Raw genomic sequence first — 18,624 nt, 5'->3', positions numbered from 1 at the left:
ACGTCCGTCTCACAGTGACATGCAAGACATGATTATTCACGTTTATGTTTGTGTATGTAGGTGAACACACTGTCTGTGCAAATGCAGTCTGAGTTGAAAGAAGTAATGGGTGAGATCTGGTCCAATGGAGCTGTAAAAAGTGCCGTCCTCATCTCCAGCAAGCCTGGCTGCTTCATTGCTGGAGCGGATATCAAGTAAGATGTGGTTTTACAGTACTCTGTCCAGTGTAGGTTTGTCAAAAGTATCGATACCAATGCGCAAAAGATACATCGATAACTGCCTTTTTCAGTACCGAATTAGGCCTGGGCAATATGGCCTGAAAATTAAATCTATAATTTTTTCACAACAAATTCGATTTACTATTTTGTTAGATTTTTTGTCACCCTTCTTTTTAAAGAAACCAATGAATACAATAACAAGTTTCACTTCTATTTGATCAAAAATTAGTAGTTTGAAATGGCACTGCATACACTGCGTCTCACTCTTAGCAAAATTCAAATATTTATAGAGTTGGTTCTTCTTAAAACAGATATCAATTGGACTTTGTATAAATTAGTTTTCAAAAGTTTAAAGAGATGAAATTTAGCTATTGTAGATAAGTCTGGCATATTTACTGTGATGCTTCTGCTATTATGTTGATCAATACGCATTGTTTCTAGAATAAAATAAAGATATTCATTATAGAGCTTCCTATGGGAGGCGAAACATTTGCCTTGAATAAAACACATCTGCAAATAAGAAAGTAGCATAAAGAGGTCTCTATAGTTTAGTAAGTGGATAAATGCAGGCTTTTCCATTGTTTGTACATATTTGACCGCTTTGGTGATGGTTTTCCATTGTGCTTCTTTCTCATCATACATGGTACCTTTTGTAAATCATTTTCCCACAGTGAGCTTCTTTTTAGCAGGAGTTTGTTTGTTATATTCTTTTTTGTCTTGTGATTTAGCATTTTTTGTTGCGTTTCTTTGCATTTCCCGCACTCTGCTGAATGCTTCGGTTTCAGATGCTGGAATAAGTTTGTTGTGCTGCTGCCTTTTTTAAACAAACTTTGCAGCGTGCAGTCACTGGTTCCACGCCTGTTGCCGCAAAACCAAACCACTGACGACACTATTACTTTCTTTGGAACAAAGGTCTCGCTTTTGTTTGCGTTAGCATTAATCATGTTGTTCTATGTGTGTGTGAATTTCCGCCAAGGAAATGAGGAGGACGGAAGCTTAAGGGCAATGTATGCCTGAGCATGTAGATTTTTTTGTTTGTTAAATCGTCTACAGCAAAAAACTTGAATTTATTAATGAAATCGATTTATCCCCCAGGCCTATATCGAATACAGTACAACACTTTTTCTTCAGCAAGCCACATCAATTTTCGGCATGTGAGCACTGACTTAGTGCCAAAGAAGGACGCCCCGTGTCTGTAAAAAAATATACAGGGTTAATATATTTACTTATTCGTCATGGAAGCCTGTCACAAATGCAGATTTGGTGCTTCGGTTCGCCCCTGCTTGTTCATAAACAAACAATAATGGCAGTGTAGCATAACTGTAGGTGTGGTCTAACTCTGCTTCACAACACATCTCATACGTGCCTGGTTTGCCAGAGAATAAGACGTAGCAGAAATGATCTATGATGCACTTTAGCTACTTTGTCGCTATATTTAGTGAGCAGAGGTACCTTATTAAAAGTGAAAGAGTGTATCTTGCATCATGTATTTATTCAGTAATCAACTACAAGTGGGCATGAAAGTATTTTCCACGCGAGGCAGAGCGGCGATCCGCCACCACAAGTCCAGGGAGTGTACATTAGGGCAGTGTTTTTCAACCTTTTTTGAGCCAAGGCGCATAGAAAAAATGCGGAGGCACACCACCAGCAGAAAACATTAAAAATGAAACTCAGCAGCCGATATTGAAAGTAAAAAGTTGTTCCCGCAAGTGTTGGATATGAATTCAAACCATAACTAAGCATGCATCACTATAGCTCTTGTCTCAAAGTACTGTCACGACCTGTCGCATCACGCCGCAACTTATTTAGAGTTTTTTTTTGTTTTCCTGTGTGTATTGTTTTAGTTCTTGTCTTTTGGTGGCTTTTCCTGTTTTGTTGGTATTTTCCTGTAGCAGTTTCATTTCTTCCCTGAGCGCTATTCCCCATACCTGCTTTGTTTTAGCAATCAAGAATATTTAAGTTGTTGCTTCCGTTCTTTGTGGGGACATTGTTGATTGTCATTTCATGTTTGGATGTACTTTGTGGGGCATTGTTGATTGTCATGTCATGTTCGGATGTACTTTGTGGACGGACGCCTTCTCTGCTCCACACGCTGTAAGTCTTTGCTGTCGTCCAGCATTCTGTTTTTGTTTACTTTGTAGCCAGTTCATTTTTAGTTTCATTCTGCATAGCCATTCTTAAGCTTCAATGCCTTTTCTTAGCGGCACTCGCCTTCTGTTTGTTTTTGGTTTAAGCGTTAGATACTTTTTGACCTGCACGCTGCCTCCCGCTGTTGTCTGCATATTGTGATCACGACAAAGCAATTAGCTACCTGCTGCCACCTACTGGGATGGAAGAGTCTTACACAGTTACTTTGCCAAGCTCTAGACAGCACAGACACTCAACAATGGCACATTATTTGCAGATTATAATTACTGGTTTGCAAAACATATGTTTAACCCAATTAGGTGAAATGACATAATCTCCAATGGCACACCAGACTGTATCTCACGAAACGCTAGTGTGCCGCGTCACAGGGGTTGAAAAACGCTGCATTAGGGTGCAAAAAATCTACAGAAGGGTCCAACCAGACCTTTATGACTTCCATAAGTGCAGGAAAAGGCCGCTTATAGACACTCTTCTGTCATTTGGCAACACTTTGATCACCACTTATTGTACCAGGAAGGCAACGTGTGGCCTGGGGCTATTGGCTGAACACAAATCTTTTAATGGACCTGTGGTACATTGTAGGAATAAAATAAACAAAACAAAAAAATACAGCCAAAAGGCATAACACAATGAGAAAAGGCTGAAATGTTGATACTAATAACGAATAAAGACACAAAGACTTGTCTGTCAATATGTTTTAGCCTTTTTATTATCCTATTTCATTACAGATGACGTCACACTACCACCATATTGAAAACATTATTAACAATACTGTTTGTTTTTATATACTGTATGTGAAGGCTCCACACCACTGCTGGTCTTTGTAGAATATACAATAGTTGACTATTGTTATTTATAAACATTTTTTATATACTGGGAGGTTATAGAACACAATACATTTTTCAATCCATGTATAGATACCTCTACAAAATGTGATTTATTACTATACCTGCAATCATACATACAGTTTATACATAGAAGGGAAGACTTACTACAAAAGCAATGTTCTCTTTTGTTCATTTAGAACAATGTTAAAAAAGGGGACTTGTGTTTTTAAACCTTATTTACAACAGAACATGAAGCTACTGACTTGAGTGTTTAATTTCGTGCACTGGCAGAATGGATGTGTCTTATAATGCGTACAGGTGATTACAAAAACATTAATTATCTTTCCTGGGCTCTTTAAGTGTGCATTGATTTAAAAGATTTTGTACACGTCATTTCATAATGTTAATTAACAGATGTGTTATAATGCCATCAAGTCAGTAGGATGCCACAGATGATCAAAGCTATGGTATCACGTGAAGCTGATGTCTTTCGTGAGGCAACGCCTGAATTTTGTCCAACTCCAATAGCATATTTTTCCCCGACTTTAGCGGTTCCTTTGCTCTTGTCTCCCCAGTATGATCCAGGCCTGTAAGAGCAGTGAGGAGGTTAGCCGTCTCTCCCAGGAAGGTCAGAAGATGTTTGAGAAGATTGAAAAGTCTCCCATCCCTGTTGTGGCTGCCATCAATGGCTCCTGTTTGGGTGGAGGCCTTGAGGTGCGTGTATCAAAATGACTCATAGAGTGGAAATGTCTGATTACTAAATCAATCTTTTTGTGACTTTGCTGTTAGTTTGCCATAGCCTGCCAGTATCGCATCGCTACCAAAAGTCACAAAACAATACTGGGGACACCAGAGGTCATGCTTGGTCTGCTGCCTGGAGCGGGTGGCACCCAGAGACTACCCAAAATGGTATACATACTCACACTCATGCTAATCAGTCGGCTGCCACATTCTCGCGCTGGTGGCTACTGAATTACACCAGAGTATTTTAAGGTCAAGCCTCTCACCAGGGGGCATATTAGTTGACAACATATGCAATCCCATTGTCGTGTGTGTTTGGAGGTGGGTCTCCCTGGAGCGTTCGACATGATGCTGACAGGCAGAAACATCCGGGCTGATAAAGCTAAGAAGATGGGGCTTGTGCACCAGCTTGTGGACCCTCTGGGTATGGGCTATTGTTTGTTAATTTTGTGTATGCATATGTACATAAACGGCAGTAGTGCAACCCTTTTCTAAAATAAAACCTTTTCTAATTTTCATTGTAATATTAATGATCACATGTACGTGTTACAGGACATTGTTTGAATATACAGCTCTTTTACACATCAGTCTGTATCTGGTAGCTTAAAATACATGAATAAATAAAACCATTGTCTCCTTTCATCTTGATGTAGAAAAAAAATACATACACAAATTAATTATGTTTTCTAAACTGCTTATCTGAACTTCCCATGCAAAGTTTTCAGGTTTTTAGAACTACACCAGAAATTATTCTCTCATTTGCACCCATATTTAAAGGGGAAATGCACTTTTTTTTAAAGGATTTTAGCCTATCATTCACAATCCCAGCTTGCCATGATACTTGTGGCGTCGGGGGCGTGGCTATGACGACGTCATATAATTTGCTTAACAGTCGATGCATATATGTCTTTTAAAAAGGAAAAAAACAAAACATTTGCATAAATCCATTTATCCAATGACTGTTTAGTTTGGAACAACCCACTCTATGCTCCGAATGAATGAGAAGAAAGTCACGTCCTGTCAATGAGAAAGGACGCAAAAGAATAAGGCTCCGCTTCTGCTACCGGAGTTTTTTGTTGAATCTGAAGATTTTGACCACTGATTTGCGATCACAGCCACAGGAGAGTACCCTGGCATCTTCGATCTGATTTTGGACAGTAGAGAGGCACTGTTACGCTGAAATAAGGCGAGTTGGAAGAGCCATTAGCCTCAAGCCAAAGGCGCCTTGCCGCAGTTCATAGCGGTTGCCTAGCAACCAAAAGCTACGGCGAGTTTACAGCTGTTTTAAAGTGATCCCGACGTCGCAGAGTGATATAAGTTGACAGGCTGACACCTCAAATTGATCTCTGAACGGCGCAAGATACGAAATTGTTGGAAAAAACAAGTTAAAGTGCCGCAAGTCGCCAAAGAAGCAACTGCCGTTAAGATACAAGAGGCTCTGACGTCAGCGACTGCCGTGATGCGAAAAGGTAAAGGAAAGATTGAAATCCCGAAACGTTCGGGGTCAGCTGACACAGAACACAACTGGGAACAAGATTTGAGGTTGGACACAGGACATGATGGGAATCAAGAAGCGATTACTACAAAAACTTAACGAAATGAAAGAAGAAATGAAAGAATATCTGAGAAAAGTAACAGCAGAACACCAACAAGATGTGAAAAGTCTGCAGCAAAATATAGAAAATCTGCAATCTCAGGACAACAGAAGAAATAATGAAGCCACTGAAATGAGCAAACAAATGAAGATCCTTCAAGAAGACAACAACATGCTGAGGAATATCATAGATGAAATGGATCAGGACAAACGAATGAATGATATCATCGTGACAGGGCACCGAATTAAACCAAGATCCTATGCGAAAGCTGTGAATAATGAAGGTGAACCTGATGAAATGGATATGGTCTCAGCAGAACAGCAAGTGGTCAACTTTCTGAAATCAAAGGAAATTGAAATTGACATTAATACCATCGAAACATGCATCCCACTGAACGGAAGAAACAACAACGCCACTCCAGTCGTGCTTGTGAAACTCGTAAACAGAAAATCTAAAATGGCACTGCTGAGACAGGGAAAGAAGCTGAAGGGAACAAATGTGTACATGAATGAGCATCTCACAAAACGTAATGCTGGAATCGCCAAGAAAGCACGCCACTTGAGAAAGGAGGGAAAAATCCAGGGAACTTGGAGCGCCAACTGTAAAATCTACATCAAGCTGAATGGAGGTCCAGAAGCAAGAGTTATTGTTGTCCATGACATCAAGGACCTGGACAATTTTTAAAGTTGAAACAGCTTCCACAACAACGATGATAATGGACTCTGACAGAAAACAAACACCCAGCATCGACACTACTATGTTCCAAGGGACGACTAAACAAGAGGACCTACATTCAGGATTGCATCCACCTACACTTATAGAGATTATTGAAACAACATCAAAGATTGTTGAACAAGAAAATATGGAACTAAAAAATTTCTGCAACAAAGATCACAAAAACCAGGATTTGGAAAATGATATAGATCCAGATACACATTTTTTCTCCCACATCAGTAATAGTTTTTATTGTACAGATGATCAATATAATAGCAACATTGAATGTGATAACAAATTGTCAATTATTCATTTTAATAGCAGAAGCTTGTATGCAAATTACAACAACATTAAGAACTTTTTGGAACACATCAACAAACCCTTCCAAGTGATTGCTGTCACAGAAACATGGATTGATGATAAAGGAATAGATTTTGATCTGGAAGGATATGAACTAAACTACATTAACAGAACCAACAAAAATGGAGGAGGAGTAGCTGTGTACGTGATGAAGGACCTGAACTACAAAGTGGTAAAAAACATGTCATTTGCTATAGATAATATCTTAGAATGTATAACCATTGAAATATGTCAGGAAAAAAGCAAAAACATTTTCATTAGTTGTATATGTAGATCACCTAAGTCAAGTATAGAGCAATTTGAAGAATGGATCAAAGCAACTTACATGGACAATGGTCAAAGAATAATGTTCCTATGTGGTGACTTTAATATTGACTTATTGAACCCTAACAAGCAAAAGTCTATGACTTCATTGATACAATGTACAGCATCAGTTTATATCCTAAAATCACAAAGCCAAGCAGAATCACAGCACACTGTGCCACGCTTATTGATAATATTTTTACCAATGATTCTGATAATAACACTACAAGTGGTCTACTTATAACCGACGTTAGTGATCATCTGCCAGTTTTTACAATATATGATGGAAACTACAAGAAGAACATGGAAGACAAAAGGACATTTCGAAGACTGTGCACAGAGAAGAGGATGATTGCCTTCAAAATTGAGCTACAAAAGCAAGATTGGGACAATGTGTACAATGAAAAAGAGGTTGATGAAGCATATGAACATTTCTTAAACAAGTTCATAATACTTTATGACAAACATTGTCCATGGATACAACTCAGTAATAAGCAGAGAAAGAATAATCAACCATGGATGACAAAAGGATTAAAAAATGCTTGTAAGAAGAAGAATACACTATATAGGAAATTTATAGCACAAAAAACTAAAGGCAGAAATTAAGTACAAAAAGTATAAAAACAAGTTAACAGACATAATACGATCATGTAGAAAATAATATTACAGTGAATTATTGGATAGGAACAAAAATAACATGAGAGCAACATGGGGCATCCTTAATAGCATTATCAAAAATGGCACAAAGAGGGACTACCCCCAATACTTCTTAGACGGAAATAAAAAAAATGACAACATAAAGGAAGTAGTTGAAAGCTTCAATAATTATTTTGTAAATATTGGACCAAAATTGGAAGAAAGGATTCCAGACCCAGTTTCAATCGAGGACTATAATGATACCATAGAGCGAAATCCCAACTCCATGTTCCTCAGTAATGTGACACAGGAGGAAATAGTTACAATCGTGAAAAAATGTAAATCTAAGACTTCAACTGATTGTAACAGAATTGATATGGAAACGGTAAAAAAGGTTATAGAAGAGATCTCAGGACCATTAATGTATATTAGTAACCTATCATTTCAAACAGGTACTTTTCCAAACAAAATGAAAATAGCTAAAGTTGCACCAATTTATAAGACTGGAGACAAACATCAATTTACAAATTATAGACCTGTTTCTTTACTTCCACAATTTTCTAAAATCATTGAAAAACTGTTCAATAACAGATTAGAGAGTTTCATAAATAAAAATAGAATACTCAAAGAGAACCAATATGGATACAGAGCTAATGTTTCAACTTCAATGGCTTTAATTGAAATTACAGAAGAAATTACCAATGCAATAGACAGTAAAAAATGTGCAGCAGCAGTGTTCATGGATCTAACTAAAGCATTTGACACTATTAATCACAATATTTTAATTAAAAAACTAGAACGATATGGCATCAGAGGGTTAGTCTTATACTGGATAAGAAGTTATCTAACGAACAGGAAACAATACGTGAAGCTAGGCGAACACACGTCTACAACGCTAAATATATCCTGTGGTGTACCTCAGGGATCAATACTAGGACCTAAATTATTCAATATCTATATAAATGACATTTGTAAAGTTACAAAAGATTTAAAGTTAGTACTATTTGCGGATGATACAACAGTGTTTTGTTCAGGAGAGAACACACAGAAGTTAATACAAATAATAACAGAAGAAATTAACAAATTAAAAAGATGGTTTGACAAAAACAGACTATCGTTGAATCTCAGTAAAACTAAAATAATGCTATTTGGTAACAGTAGAAGAGAAAGTCAAACACAAATACAAATAGACGGAAAAGAAATTGAAAGAGTAAATGAAACCAAATTTCTAGGTATAATGATTGATGATAAATTGAACTGGAAATCTCACGTAAAAAATATACAACATAAAGTAGCAAGAAACACGTCAATAATGAATATAGCAAAACATGTTCTAGACAAAAAATCGCTTCATATTCTCTACTGCTCACTAGTGTTGCCATATCTGAGTTACTGTGTAGAAATATGGGGAAATAATTACAAAAGTACACTTCATTCATTAACGGTGTTACAAAAAAGATCAGTTAGAATAATACATAATGTTGGATATAGAGAACATACAAATCCTTTATTTATTGAATCAAAGATACTGAAATTCCACGACATAGTGAATTTGCAAACAGCTAAAATTATACACAAAGCAAACTATAACCTGCTACCCAAGAATATACAACAATTCTTCTCAAAAAAAGAGGAGAAATATAATCTTAGAGAAATATGTAATTGAAAACATTTGTATGCACGTACAACACTTAAAACCTTCAGTATATCAGTACGTGGAATTAAATTATGGAATGGATTAAGCAAAGCAATCAAACAATGTACTAATATGATCCACTTCAAGAAACTCTTCAAACTTAAAGTGTTTACAAAGTACAAAGAAGAAGAACCATGATAAACATTCTGAATTTAATTCATCCATTCTTTCACTCTCAAAATAATCTTACTTATCTCATCATATGAAATGTAACTTACTTCACCAATTATTATTTATCTATTTATTTTTATTGTGATTACTTATGGAGTACATTGTGAATAAATTGAGAACAGGAAGTGAACAAAAAAGTTTAGCAACTGTTATGTAAAAGAAAAGGTGTAGGATTAAATAAGCTCTGCTTCTTCCTACTCCTTTTCGAACAGGTTGAAAAGAGAAACTGGAAATTGTGATGTATCATGTTGTATGCTTGCATGTTCGAAATAAACTCAAACTCAAACTCAAACGTCAGCTGTTGTGAGTGTAGCTGATTTTGAACAAAAAGTGAACGCTTTTTAGCGCATATTTAGTCACTTATCTCAAAACACAAAAGTACATATTTGAATACTTTTTAAAATGTATTTTAAGGGGAAGCTGTCTTGTAGTCCTAGAGCAGGGGTGGGCAATTAATTTTTACCGGGGGCCGCATGAGCAACCCGAGCACTGCTGGAGGGCCACACCGACAATATTTCAATTAAATTTTGCTTAAATTATTTTTGATATACCGTAAGATAAAAAATAATAATATTTTCATTTAACCTAACTTATCTTTATACAAAAGCAGATGGCTTTTGATGGTTTTATTTTTAACACTTTCTTACACAACACTTCTTGATGTATAATACCATGCAAAAATTTCAATTTCTGTCACTTTATCCTGCATCCTCTTTGTTGTGAACGTAGCACGCCTGTAAGGTAAATGGCGAAGAAGGAGGAAGCGTTGCTGTTGCGGAAATGAGGAGTGAGGATAGCTGTGCGTGTGAAAAGAACGAGATAAGTTGAGCTGTGATAGTATAGCTTGCTCAATAAAAGTTTAAAAAGAGCGTCAGACTTGGTGTGCACTTCTTCTGGACTCTACAATTGATGTCAGAAGTGGGATGAAATGCCTTCCAGTTTGCCTTGCCATCAAACCTGGGAGTCTTCATTGAGGGCGGAATTCCCCCATGGCAAGCAGCGTGAGCTGCACCTGTAGACACTGCCTCTCTCTCTCTCTCTCTCTCTCTCTTTCTCTGCGGCGAGCTCCTCACGTGGCACGTACCTCTCGATGACGTAGCAGGCTGCGCACACAATTAAGCAGTGCAGTATGCGCAAAGTTTTACTTCTGCCACCAATTGTAGCGTCCAGAAGTGCACACCAAGTCTGACGCTCTTTTTAAACTTTTATTGAGCAAGCTATACTAACACAGCTCAACTTATCTCGTTCCTTCCACACGCACATATCCTCACTCCTCATTTACGCAACTCAAGAACACAACATCAACTTCAGCAGGTCGTTACACTATATTCTTTAAACACAGCAACATGTGTACCACACATTAAGCACACGGCTTTACCTTTACTTGGCAGTCCATGTCTTGTTGAAAACACGCCATTCGTCATCACCTTTTCTTTTTTTAGCGTCTCGGTGATAACCGGGCTGACCGCCCATAAATAACACTTTTCAAAATAAAAGCAGCACAGTTGTATTGCACGCACGACATAGATGTTTTTTTTAATTTATTTTGTAATTTGTGATTGCCGCTGCGCGCACGAGCATACGTCCACACGGAAGTCATACAAATAACGCTTTTCAAAACAAAAGCAGCACCGTTGTATTGCACACTCGAGATAGATACTTTTTAAAATTTATTTTGTAATTTATGATTGGCCTCACGCGGGCCGGACAGGGACGTACAAAGGGCATTCTGCGGCCCGCGGGCCGCAGAATGCCCAGGTCTGTCCTAGAGGAATTGCTACTGTCGTAAACCCACATCTGTGGGGCTGTGTGTGTGTGTCGTAGTTGGGGAAGCAGCCACCCCATCCTGAGCCAAGGTGCGGTTGAAGCGGCTGCACCTTGGTCTTACGCCGAACCTCCAGACAATCGCATGCATCTTGCTTACCGTCGATCAAAGTGTTTTGGTGGCCATATTTTCAGTGCATGACATCACTAGTCATATACTGTATATATATATATACACTACCGTTCAAAAGTTTGGGGTCACATTGAAATGTCCTTATTTTTGAAGGAAAAGCACTGTACTTTTCAATGAAGATAACTTTAAACTAGTCTTAACTTTAAAGAAATACACTCTATACATTGCTAATGTGGTAAATGACTATTCTAGCTGCAAATGTCTGGTTTTTGGTGCAATATCTACATAGGTGTATAGAGGCCCATTTCCAGCAACTATCACTCCAGTGTTCTAATGGTACAATGTGTTTGCTCATTGGCTCAGAAGGCTAATTGATGATTAGAAAACCCTTGTGCAATCATGTTCACACATCTGAAAACAGTTTGGCTTGTTACAGAAGCTACAAAACTGACCTTCCTTTGAGCAGATTGAGTTTCTGGAGCATCACATTTGCGGGGTCAATTAAACGCTCAAAATGGCCAGAAAAAGAGAACTTTCATCTGAAACTCGACAGTCTATTCTTGTTCTTAGAAATGAAGGCTATTCCACAAAATTGTTTGGGTGACCCCAAACTTTTGAACGGTAGTGTGTATATATATATATATATATATATATATATATATATATATATATATATATATATATATAAATGATAAATGATAAATGGGTTGTACTTGTATAGCGCTTTTCTACCTTCAAGGTACTCAAAGCGCTTTGACAGTATTTCCACATTTACCCATTCACACACACATTCACACACTGATGGCGGGAGCTGCCATGCAAGGCGCTAACCAGCAGCCATCAGAGGCAAAGGGTGAAGTGTCTTGCCCAAGGACACAACGGACGTGACTAGGAAGGTAGAAGGTGGGATATAGTATATATATATATATATATATATATATATATATATATATATATATATATATATATATATATATATATATATATATATATATATATATATATATATAAATATTAGGGCTGTGAATCTTTGGGTGACCCACGATTCGATTCAATATCGATTCTTAGGGTCACGATTCGATTCAAAATCGTTTTTTTTTTTTTCAATTCAACACGATTCTCAATTCAAAAACGATTTTTTCCCGATTCAAAACGATTCTCTATTCATTCAATACATAGGATTTCAGCAGGATCTACCCCAGTCTGCTAACATGCAAGCAGAGTAGTAGATTTTTGTAAAAATCTTTTATAATTGTAAAGGACAATGTATTATCAACTGATTACTATAATGTAAATTTGTTTTAACTATTAAATGAACCAAAAATATGACTTATTTTACAGTGTGTTGTCAAGCTTTTTTTTTATTTTTTTTTATAAATGTCTAATGATAATGTCAATGAGGGATTTTTAATCACTGCTATGTTGAAATTGTAACTAATATTGATACTGTTGTTGATATTATTCATTTTTGTTTCACTACTTTTGGATTGTTCTGTGTCGTGTTTGTGTCTCCTCTCAATTGCTCTGTTTATTGCAGTTCTGAGTGTTGCTGGGTCGGGTTTGGTTTTGGAATTGGATTGCATTGTTATGGTATTGCTATGTATTGTTTTGTTGGATTGATTAATAAAAATAAATAAATAAAATAAAATCGATTTTTTTCAAAATGAGAATCGATTCTGAATCGCACAACGTGAGAATCGCGATTCGAATTCGAATCAATTTTTTCCCACACCCCTAATGTGTGTATATATATATATATATATATATATATATATATATATATATATATATATATATATATATATATATATATATATATATATATATATATATATATATATATATATATATATATATCCATTCATACAAAGTATTGCTTCAATTTGTTTTCATGTAAAAGACCCTGATTTTTATGGTGTCATTTTTAAGGTGTGGTGGCTTTTATATTGCTGTGGCTCTGCACCATGATCAATTTACAGGTACGGTCAAACCCTGACATACTGTATGTCTTTCTTTTTTTATGCATTCTAATTTGTAATATACAAGGTGGCTAACAATGCAGCTAATGGGAGTATTCTATTGCAGTGGTCCCCAACCACAGGGCCGCGGCCCGGTACCGGCCCGTGGATCGATTGGTACCGGGCCGCACAAGAATAAAAAAAAAAAAAAAAAATTATTATTATTATTATTTTATTTTATTTTATTTTTTTATTAAATCAACATAAAAAACACAAGATACACTTACAATTAGTGCACCAACCCAAAAAACCTCCCTCCCCCATTTACACTCATTCACACTCATTCGCACAAAAGGGTTGTTTCTTTCTGTTATTAATATTTCTGGTTCCTACATTATATATCAATATAGATCAATACAGTCTGCAGGGATACAGTCCGTAAGCACACATGATTGTATTTTTCTATGACAAAAGAAAAAAAAAATCCCCCCTCCCGGTCCATGGTACACATTTTCAAGCAGTTACAAAAAGGTTGGGGACCACTGTTCTATTGCGTCCATAAATCTCTCTAAAACATCCAAAAACTACCAACAATACTTTATTTTCATGTCATGACCTGAATATTAACCAAGTATTAACGATATTGTTATTATAAGCGCTAACGCCGAGGCCCTACTTTTAGCGGAGCCTTGATTACAGAGAGCTATACTTATGCAGCTATTGACATACTGAGCCGGTGAGCTGCTGCATCGCCTCTGAGTTGGGGAAAGTTTGTGCTGGATTATGATTCCTGCTTCACACTTATATAGTAGAAGTTTGTGGCCATAAACAGAGAAGTTGGTCAACTTTGACATTCAACTTAGAACCAAAGATGGCGAGAAAGATACGAAAAGACGCTTGTTTGCGCCCGCCTTTTAAATTAATTTTTTTACCTGCTTTAAGATTATGATTAATTCTTCATCGAAAGGGAAAATATAAACATCCCAGCAGTCGGCATTCTAGTGAGAGCAGACAGTGTACAGTAAGTTATTTTGTTATGTTCGTAGTTTGAATTTCTTCACGCCATTGTCTGGAGCGTTGTCAGCATGTCTGCGATGTGGACGTGATTTGTATGTATATTGTCGTCAGGGAAATGGGTACATTTTATAATAACACCAGAAGAAGATGCTAAATTTGTTGCTATTTTTTATTTATTTAAAAAAGTCATTAAAAGTCTGAAAACACTTGAAAAAATCTCAACAAAGTACATTGTACAAAAACCAGCAACAATTGAAAAGATGTCAAAATGATAAAAATATATAAATGTTAATACTAATTCATAATAACATATTTGATTTAAATGTATGTATACATTTTATGAGCCATTTGAAAGAAAATCATGTCATCATAGCAAATCATGCAAATTACATGATGACGTCATGGTGACCACGCTTATAACCACACCCCCACCACCACAGGTATCTTGGCAGTTTAGGGGAAACCCTGATATATACTTACAGTATGTATATAAAACATTGATGGAAGTTTATGGATGTTTTTTTAGAGCGCTTTTTATGCAAAATAGAGTCAATCCCATTACCTCCATTGTTAGCTGACTTTTGCTCACATTTATTTACAACTTAGAATGCATAGAAAAATAAAAATATGTGTGCTTGTCTTTCATAAAGTTTGCGAATGAGAGGCAAAATTCCCTCAAAAGACTGCAGATCCCTTTCAGGAGTTGCATTCAATCAATCAATCAAATTTTATTTATATAGCACTTTTCATGCACAGGCAAGTTGCTTTGCAGCGGTAAAAAAACACACAGTAGAAAACACACACATGAACGCACAGCACTATTGACAATAACAAAACCTTGCATAGTACTAAGGATTGAGGAAAAACGCCACCTTTGAGGCATCCACACTGTAGAATAACTAAGTAATAAAATGTCATTTAAAAATATATATAACATTTTAAAATATATGTAAAAATAAAATATTATTTATAAATGATTGAAAACATAAAATGGTGAGAGTAATAGTAGCAATAACTAAAAATAAAAAACAGAATGCAAATTAACAACCTAAGAAGAAAATAAAATGATCAGTAAAGAGCTTGATTAAAAAGTGTGCCTTTTGTAGGTGATATTAAAAAAAAAATCAAAAACCAACCTTTATTTGGGTTAATACAGCATGACTCCACCTTAACTGACCGTGTCCAATCATTCCAGGTCCCGGTGTGAAGCCTGCAGAGGAAAGAACAATCGAATACCTGGAGGAAGTAGCAGTGGGCGTGGCTAGGGGAATAGCCAACAAGAAGGTTCCCCTTTCAAAAGAGAAAAGTCTCATGCAAAGTAAGCTGAGTCACTGTTGATCACAGCAGAACTGAACTGGGATTTATTTGATCATTCATCAGCAGAGTAAGGTCAATATTTAATTATTCATACAGCACAATTTTAAAAACAACCTCAAAGTGCTGCACAAATTAAAAACAGAAAGGTAAAATAATTAGAACAAAAATCACAATAAGTAGAGACAAGACTATAAATACACAGCTGAAACAAACCAACAATAAAAAGGTAAAAGCAAAATATGCAGTAGAAATTAAATAAGAAATATCAATAAAAATAGTAAAAACTCATTAATGAAAACATACAATTTTATTGCCACTGAGCCGATTTGTTTGTCAAGTTTAAAATAATTATCAATAAAAACACTAAGACTCGTTGCAGACTGTAATGGGCCAAGGGCACTGTTATTCAGGCCAGTGAAGAGATCGAGCTCACTAAAAATTACAATCTTTGTTTTTTTAGTCATTCAAACTGAGGAAATATATGGACATCCAGTCTTTTACCGAATTTAAGTAGTGTTTCTGGTAAGTCAGTTTTGGAATTATAAGGTAGATACATTCATTTGCACATCATCTGCAAAGAAATTAAATTGTATTTTATGTAAAAAAAAAAAAAAAAAAAAGATCCCTGTGGCAGCATGTAGGGGACCGCACAGATAGAGGGGCTTTTTTTGAAGTAAAATGTCCAAAGTGGACAACGAAGGACCGTCGTCTGTCAGATAACTTGGAACTTTAGGACGGTCCTTTTTAAGACAAGCACATGACTCAAGATGAGATGTTAAAAGCACTAGCACAGTGGAGCGAGTATGAACTTTGGTAGAATTAAGTCGAATTCAAGTGATTCCCATTGGACAGCAAAAAATGGTCACACATTTTGACCCTGACCTCGTGTTTGTGGGTGCACAGAGCTCCAGGACACAGTGATGGGTCTTGGTCCAGTGAAGAAAAAGATCTACAACACTGTCAGTGAGAAGGTCCAGAAACAAACTAAAGGACTTTACCCTGCTCCTGTCAAAATCATTGAGGTACTGAATGCAAAATGTAGCAAACAATTGACATAAAGAACAGGACTCACTTATTGTTTGTTTGTGTGATGTCATCAATTGAGTAGTCAGTCAAGACTGGAGTGGAGGAGGGAAGAGAAGCAGGTTATCTGGCTGAAGCCGAGGTAAGTTTGTCCTCTATTATTTCAGGCCTACTGAGTTTAAAGGGAAATAAGAGATGGCTGATAAGAATATTAATAATAGTGTTGGGTGTAGGGGCGAAGAAAAAGTAGACTATCACAGCAGGGAAAACTTAGGTTGTAATAAAATAAATCCAGAAGGGTGGATGGGAAGAGAGGAGCTGCTGGGTGCATCAAGAGACGTTCCTTAGCAGGCTAGGCCCAGAACAGCCAGTCCTGAACATAAATGTATTAAAAAAGGCAAATGAAGATATTTACACTGGAGGGTAGTGTGATGGTAGGCCATATAAGGCTTGAATACCTCTATTTTCAATGCATACATTAACTACATCTGCTATGCTTGTGCCTGATTTTGCCTGCAACACAGAACTTTGGGAAACTGGCAGTGACATCAGAGTCCAAAGCCCTGATTGGCCTTTATCAGGGTCAGGTCACTTGTAAGAAGAACCGATTTGGGACGCCACAGAAGGAAGTCAAGTAAGAGCTATAGTATACACACTGGCTAGTTCATTTATTTGGTACATTTGGAAGGTCTGTTTGTTTATTTAAAAGGACAATGCACATTAATGGATAAAAGGGACAATACACATTAATGAACACAATACCACCAAAGGTTTGCGCGTATTAAAACCTGTGCAAACTTGATAGCACATGCAAAGTTGATCTACTAAACTTGTGCGTAGAGGATTGGGTCTCTTAAGTGAGCAAAAGAAGGAGTGCAATCCATTTAGCATATCTCTTTATAAATAAACAGAATATATGCTGATTATCAGAACACCCTCGACACTGGGAGGAGCAAATGCAAATATAACTATTGAGCACGCAGTGTGATTTATCAAGACTAACTGTTCTGCGATCACTGTTTTGTGTCTATTTTAGTACATCTAGGAAGGACATGCAAACTGGCTGTTGCGCAGAAATAGCTGTGGTAAAGGAGGCGATGGCAGAGAAGCTCCATTCTATGTATTGTTGTCAACGTATATGGATTGTCAAAAATAACAATATTTGACGTATCGTCTATTCAGCAATATCATTTTATAATTTTACAGCTGCTTGGTGACTTGAGGGGCAGATTAAAACAATTTAAATAGTTGCGTTTTTGTGTCTGCTCCAGGCTTTTAAAAAAAAATGAAATGTATGAGAAAAATACTTCTCATAATAATATTTTTTTGCGTTTGTAACATTTCAGCGCATGCTCCATGCAGTTAGTGCCAGCATCTCTTATGAGTGCACCTTTTAGCACGGTAAAGAAGTCGGTTCCGTTGATGATGCACTCCAGTACTGCTTCTAAAATGCCCATAAAAAGTGGCACATGTCCGCTGCATGTTTCAAAACATAGCAAAAACATTTAAGAACATGATACGCTAAATGTACAGTAAATGGTGAAAGCTGCGTAGTACACACCAAAACTCCATTTGATTAGGGCGGTCTGCACCAGTATCAATTGTATGCGCAGTTTTAGTAGATTACACGCAACAGGACATGCCAATTTTAAAGTTTGCACACGCTATTTAGCACGTGGTATTTGGATCTTAGTAGGTTATGTGTAAATATGACGGATGATAGCAATAGCCCAATTTCCATTGACGCAACAGCACAATATGTTAAAAATAGATCTGTTTTGGAATAGGTTATAATGTTTACATGTTTAGATTTGCTTGTAATCATGCTTTAGGTTTTACCTTGAAAGAAAGAACGGTGGTGCTCTCCCTGATTGCGATTTGCAGATTTGTTCGTCGTTGTATGGAAAAAATGTTTTGTCCAAAGTTGTTTGTTTTGTGTTGCATCTCGCAATCATCTTTAGTTCCCAAGTACTGTAGCTCTTCTTTTATGGATGTGTTCCTTA

The 18,624-nt window shown here is 36.7% G+C and overlaps 1 protein-coding gene across 1 annotated transcript in view; it reads left to right on the top strand.

The window, feature by feature from the left end:
- Positions 1 to 18,624, top strand: part of hadhaa (hydroxyacyl-CoA dehydrogenase trifunctional multienzyme complex subunit alpha a) — a 35,001-nt gene that overhangs the window by 2,356 nt on the left and 14,021 nt on the right. Inside the window, exons 4-11 of the mRNA XM_062034515.1 lie at positions 61 to 194; positions 3,769 to 3,907; positions 3,983 to 4,102; positions 4,256 to 4,358; positions 15,477 to 15,599; positions 16,502 to 16,620; positions 16,707 to 16,763; positions 17,146 to 17,255. Coding sequence (XP_061890499.1) covers positions 61 to 194; positions 3,769 to 3,907; positions 3,983 to 4,102; positions 4,256 to 4,358; positions 15,477 to 15,599; positions 16,502 to 16,620; positions 16,707 to 16,763; positions 17,146 to 17,255 — 905 coding nt within the window. The remainder of the gene's footprint in view (positions 1 to 60; positions 195 to 3,768; positions 3,908 to 3,982; positions 4,103 to 4,255; positions 4,359 to 15,476; positions 15,600 to 16,501; positions 16,621 to 16,706; positions 16,764 to 17,145; positions 17,256 to 18,624) is intronic.

This window comes from Entelurus aequoreus, linkage group LG23, assembly GCF_033978785.1.
Source record: "Entelurus aequoreus isolate RoL-2023_Sb linkage group LG23, RoL_Eaeq_v1.1, whole genome shotgun sequence".
NCBI classification, from domain to species: domain Eukaryota; kingdom Metazoa; phylum Chordata; class Actinopteri; order Syngnathiformes; family Syngnathidae; genus Entelurus; species Entelurus aequoreus.
The sequence above is the reverse complement of the archived record's forward strand: the minus strand, read 5'-3'. Positions and strand labels throughout refer to the sequence as shown.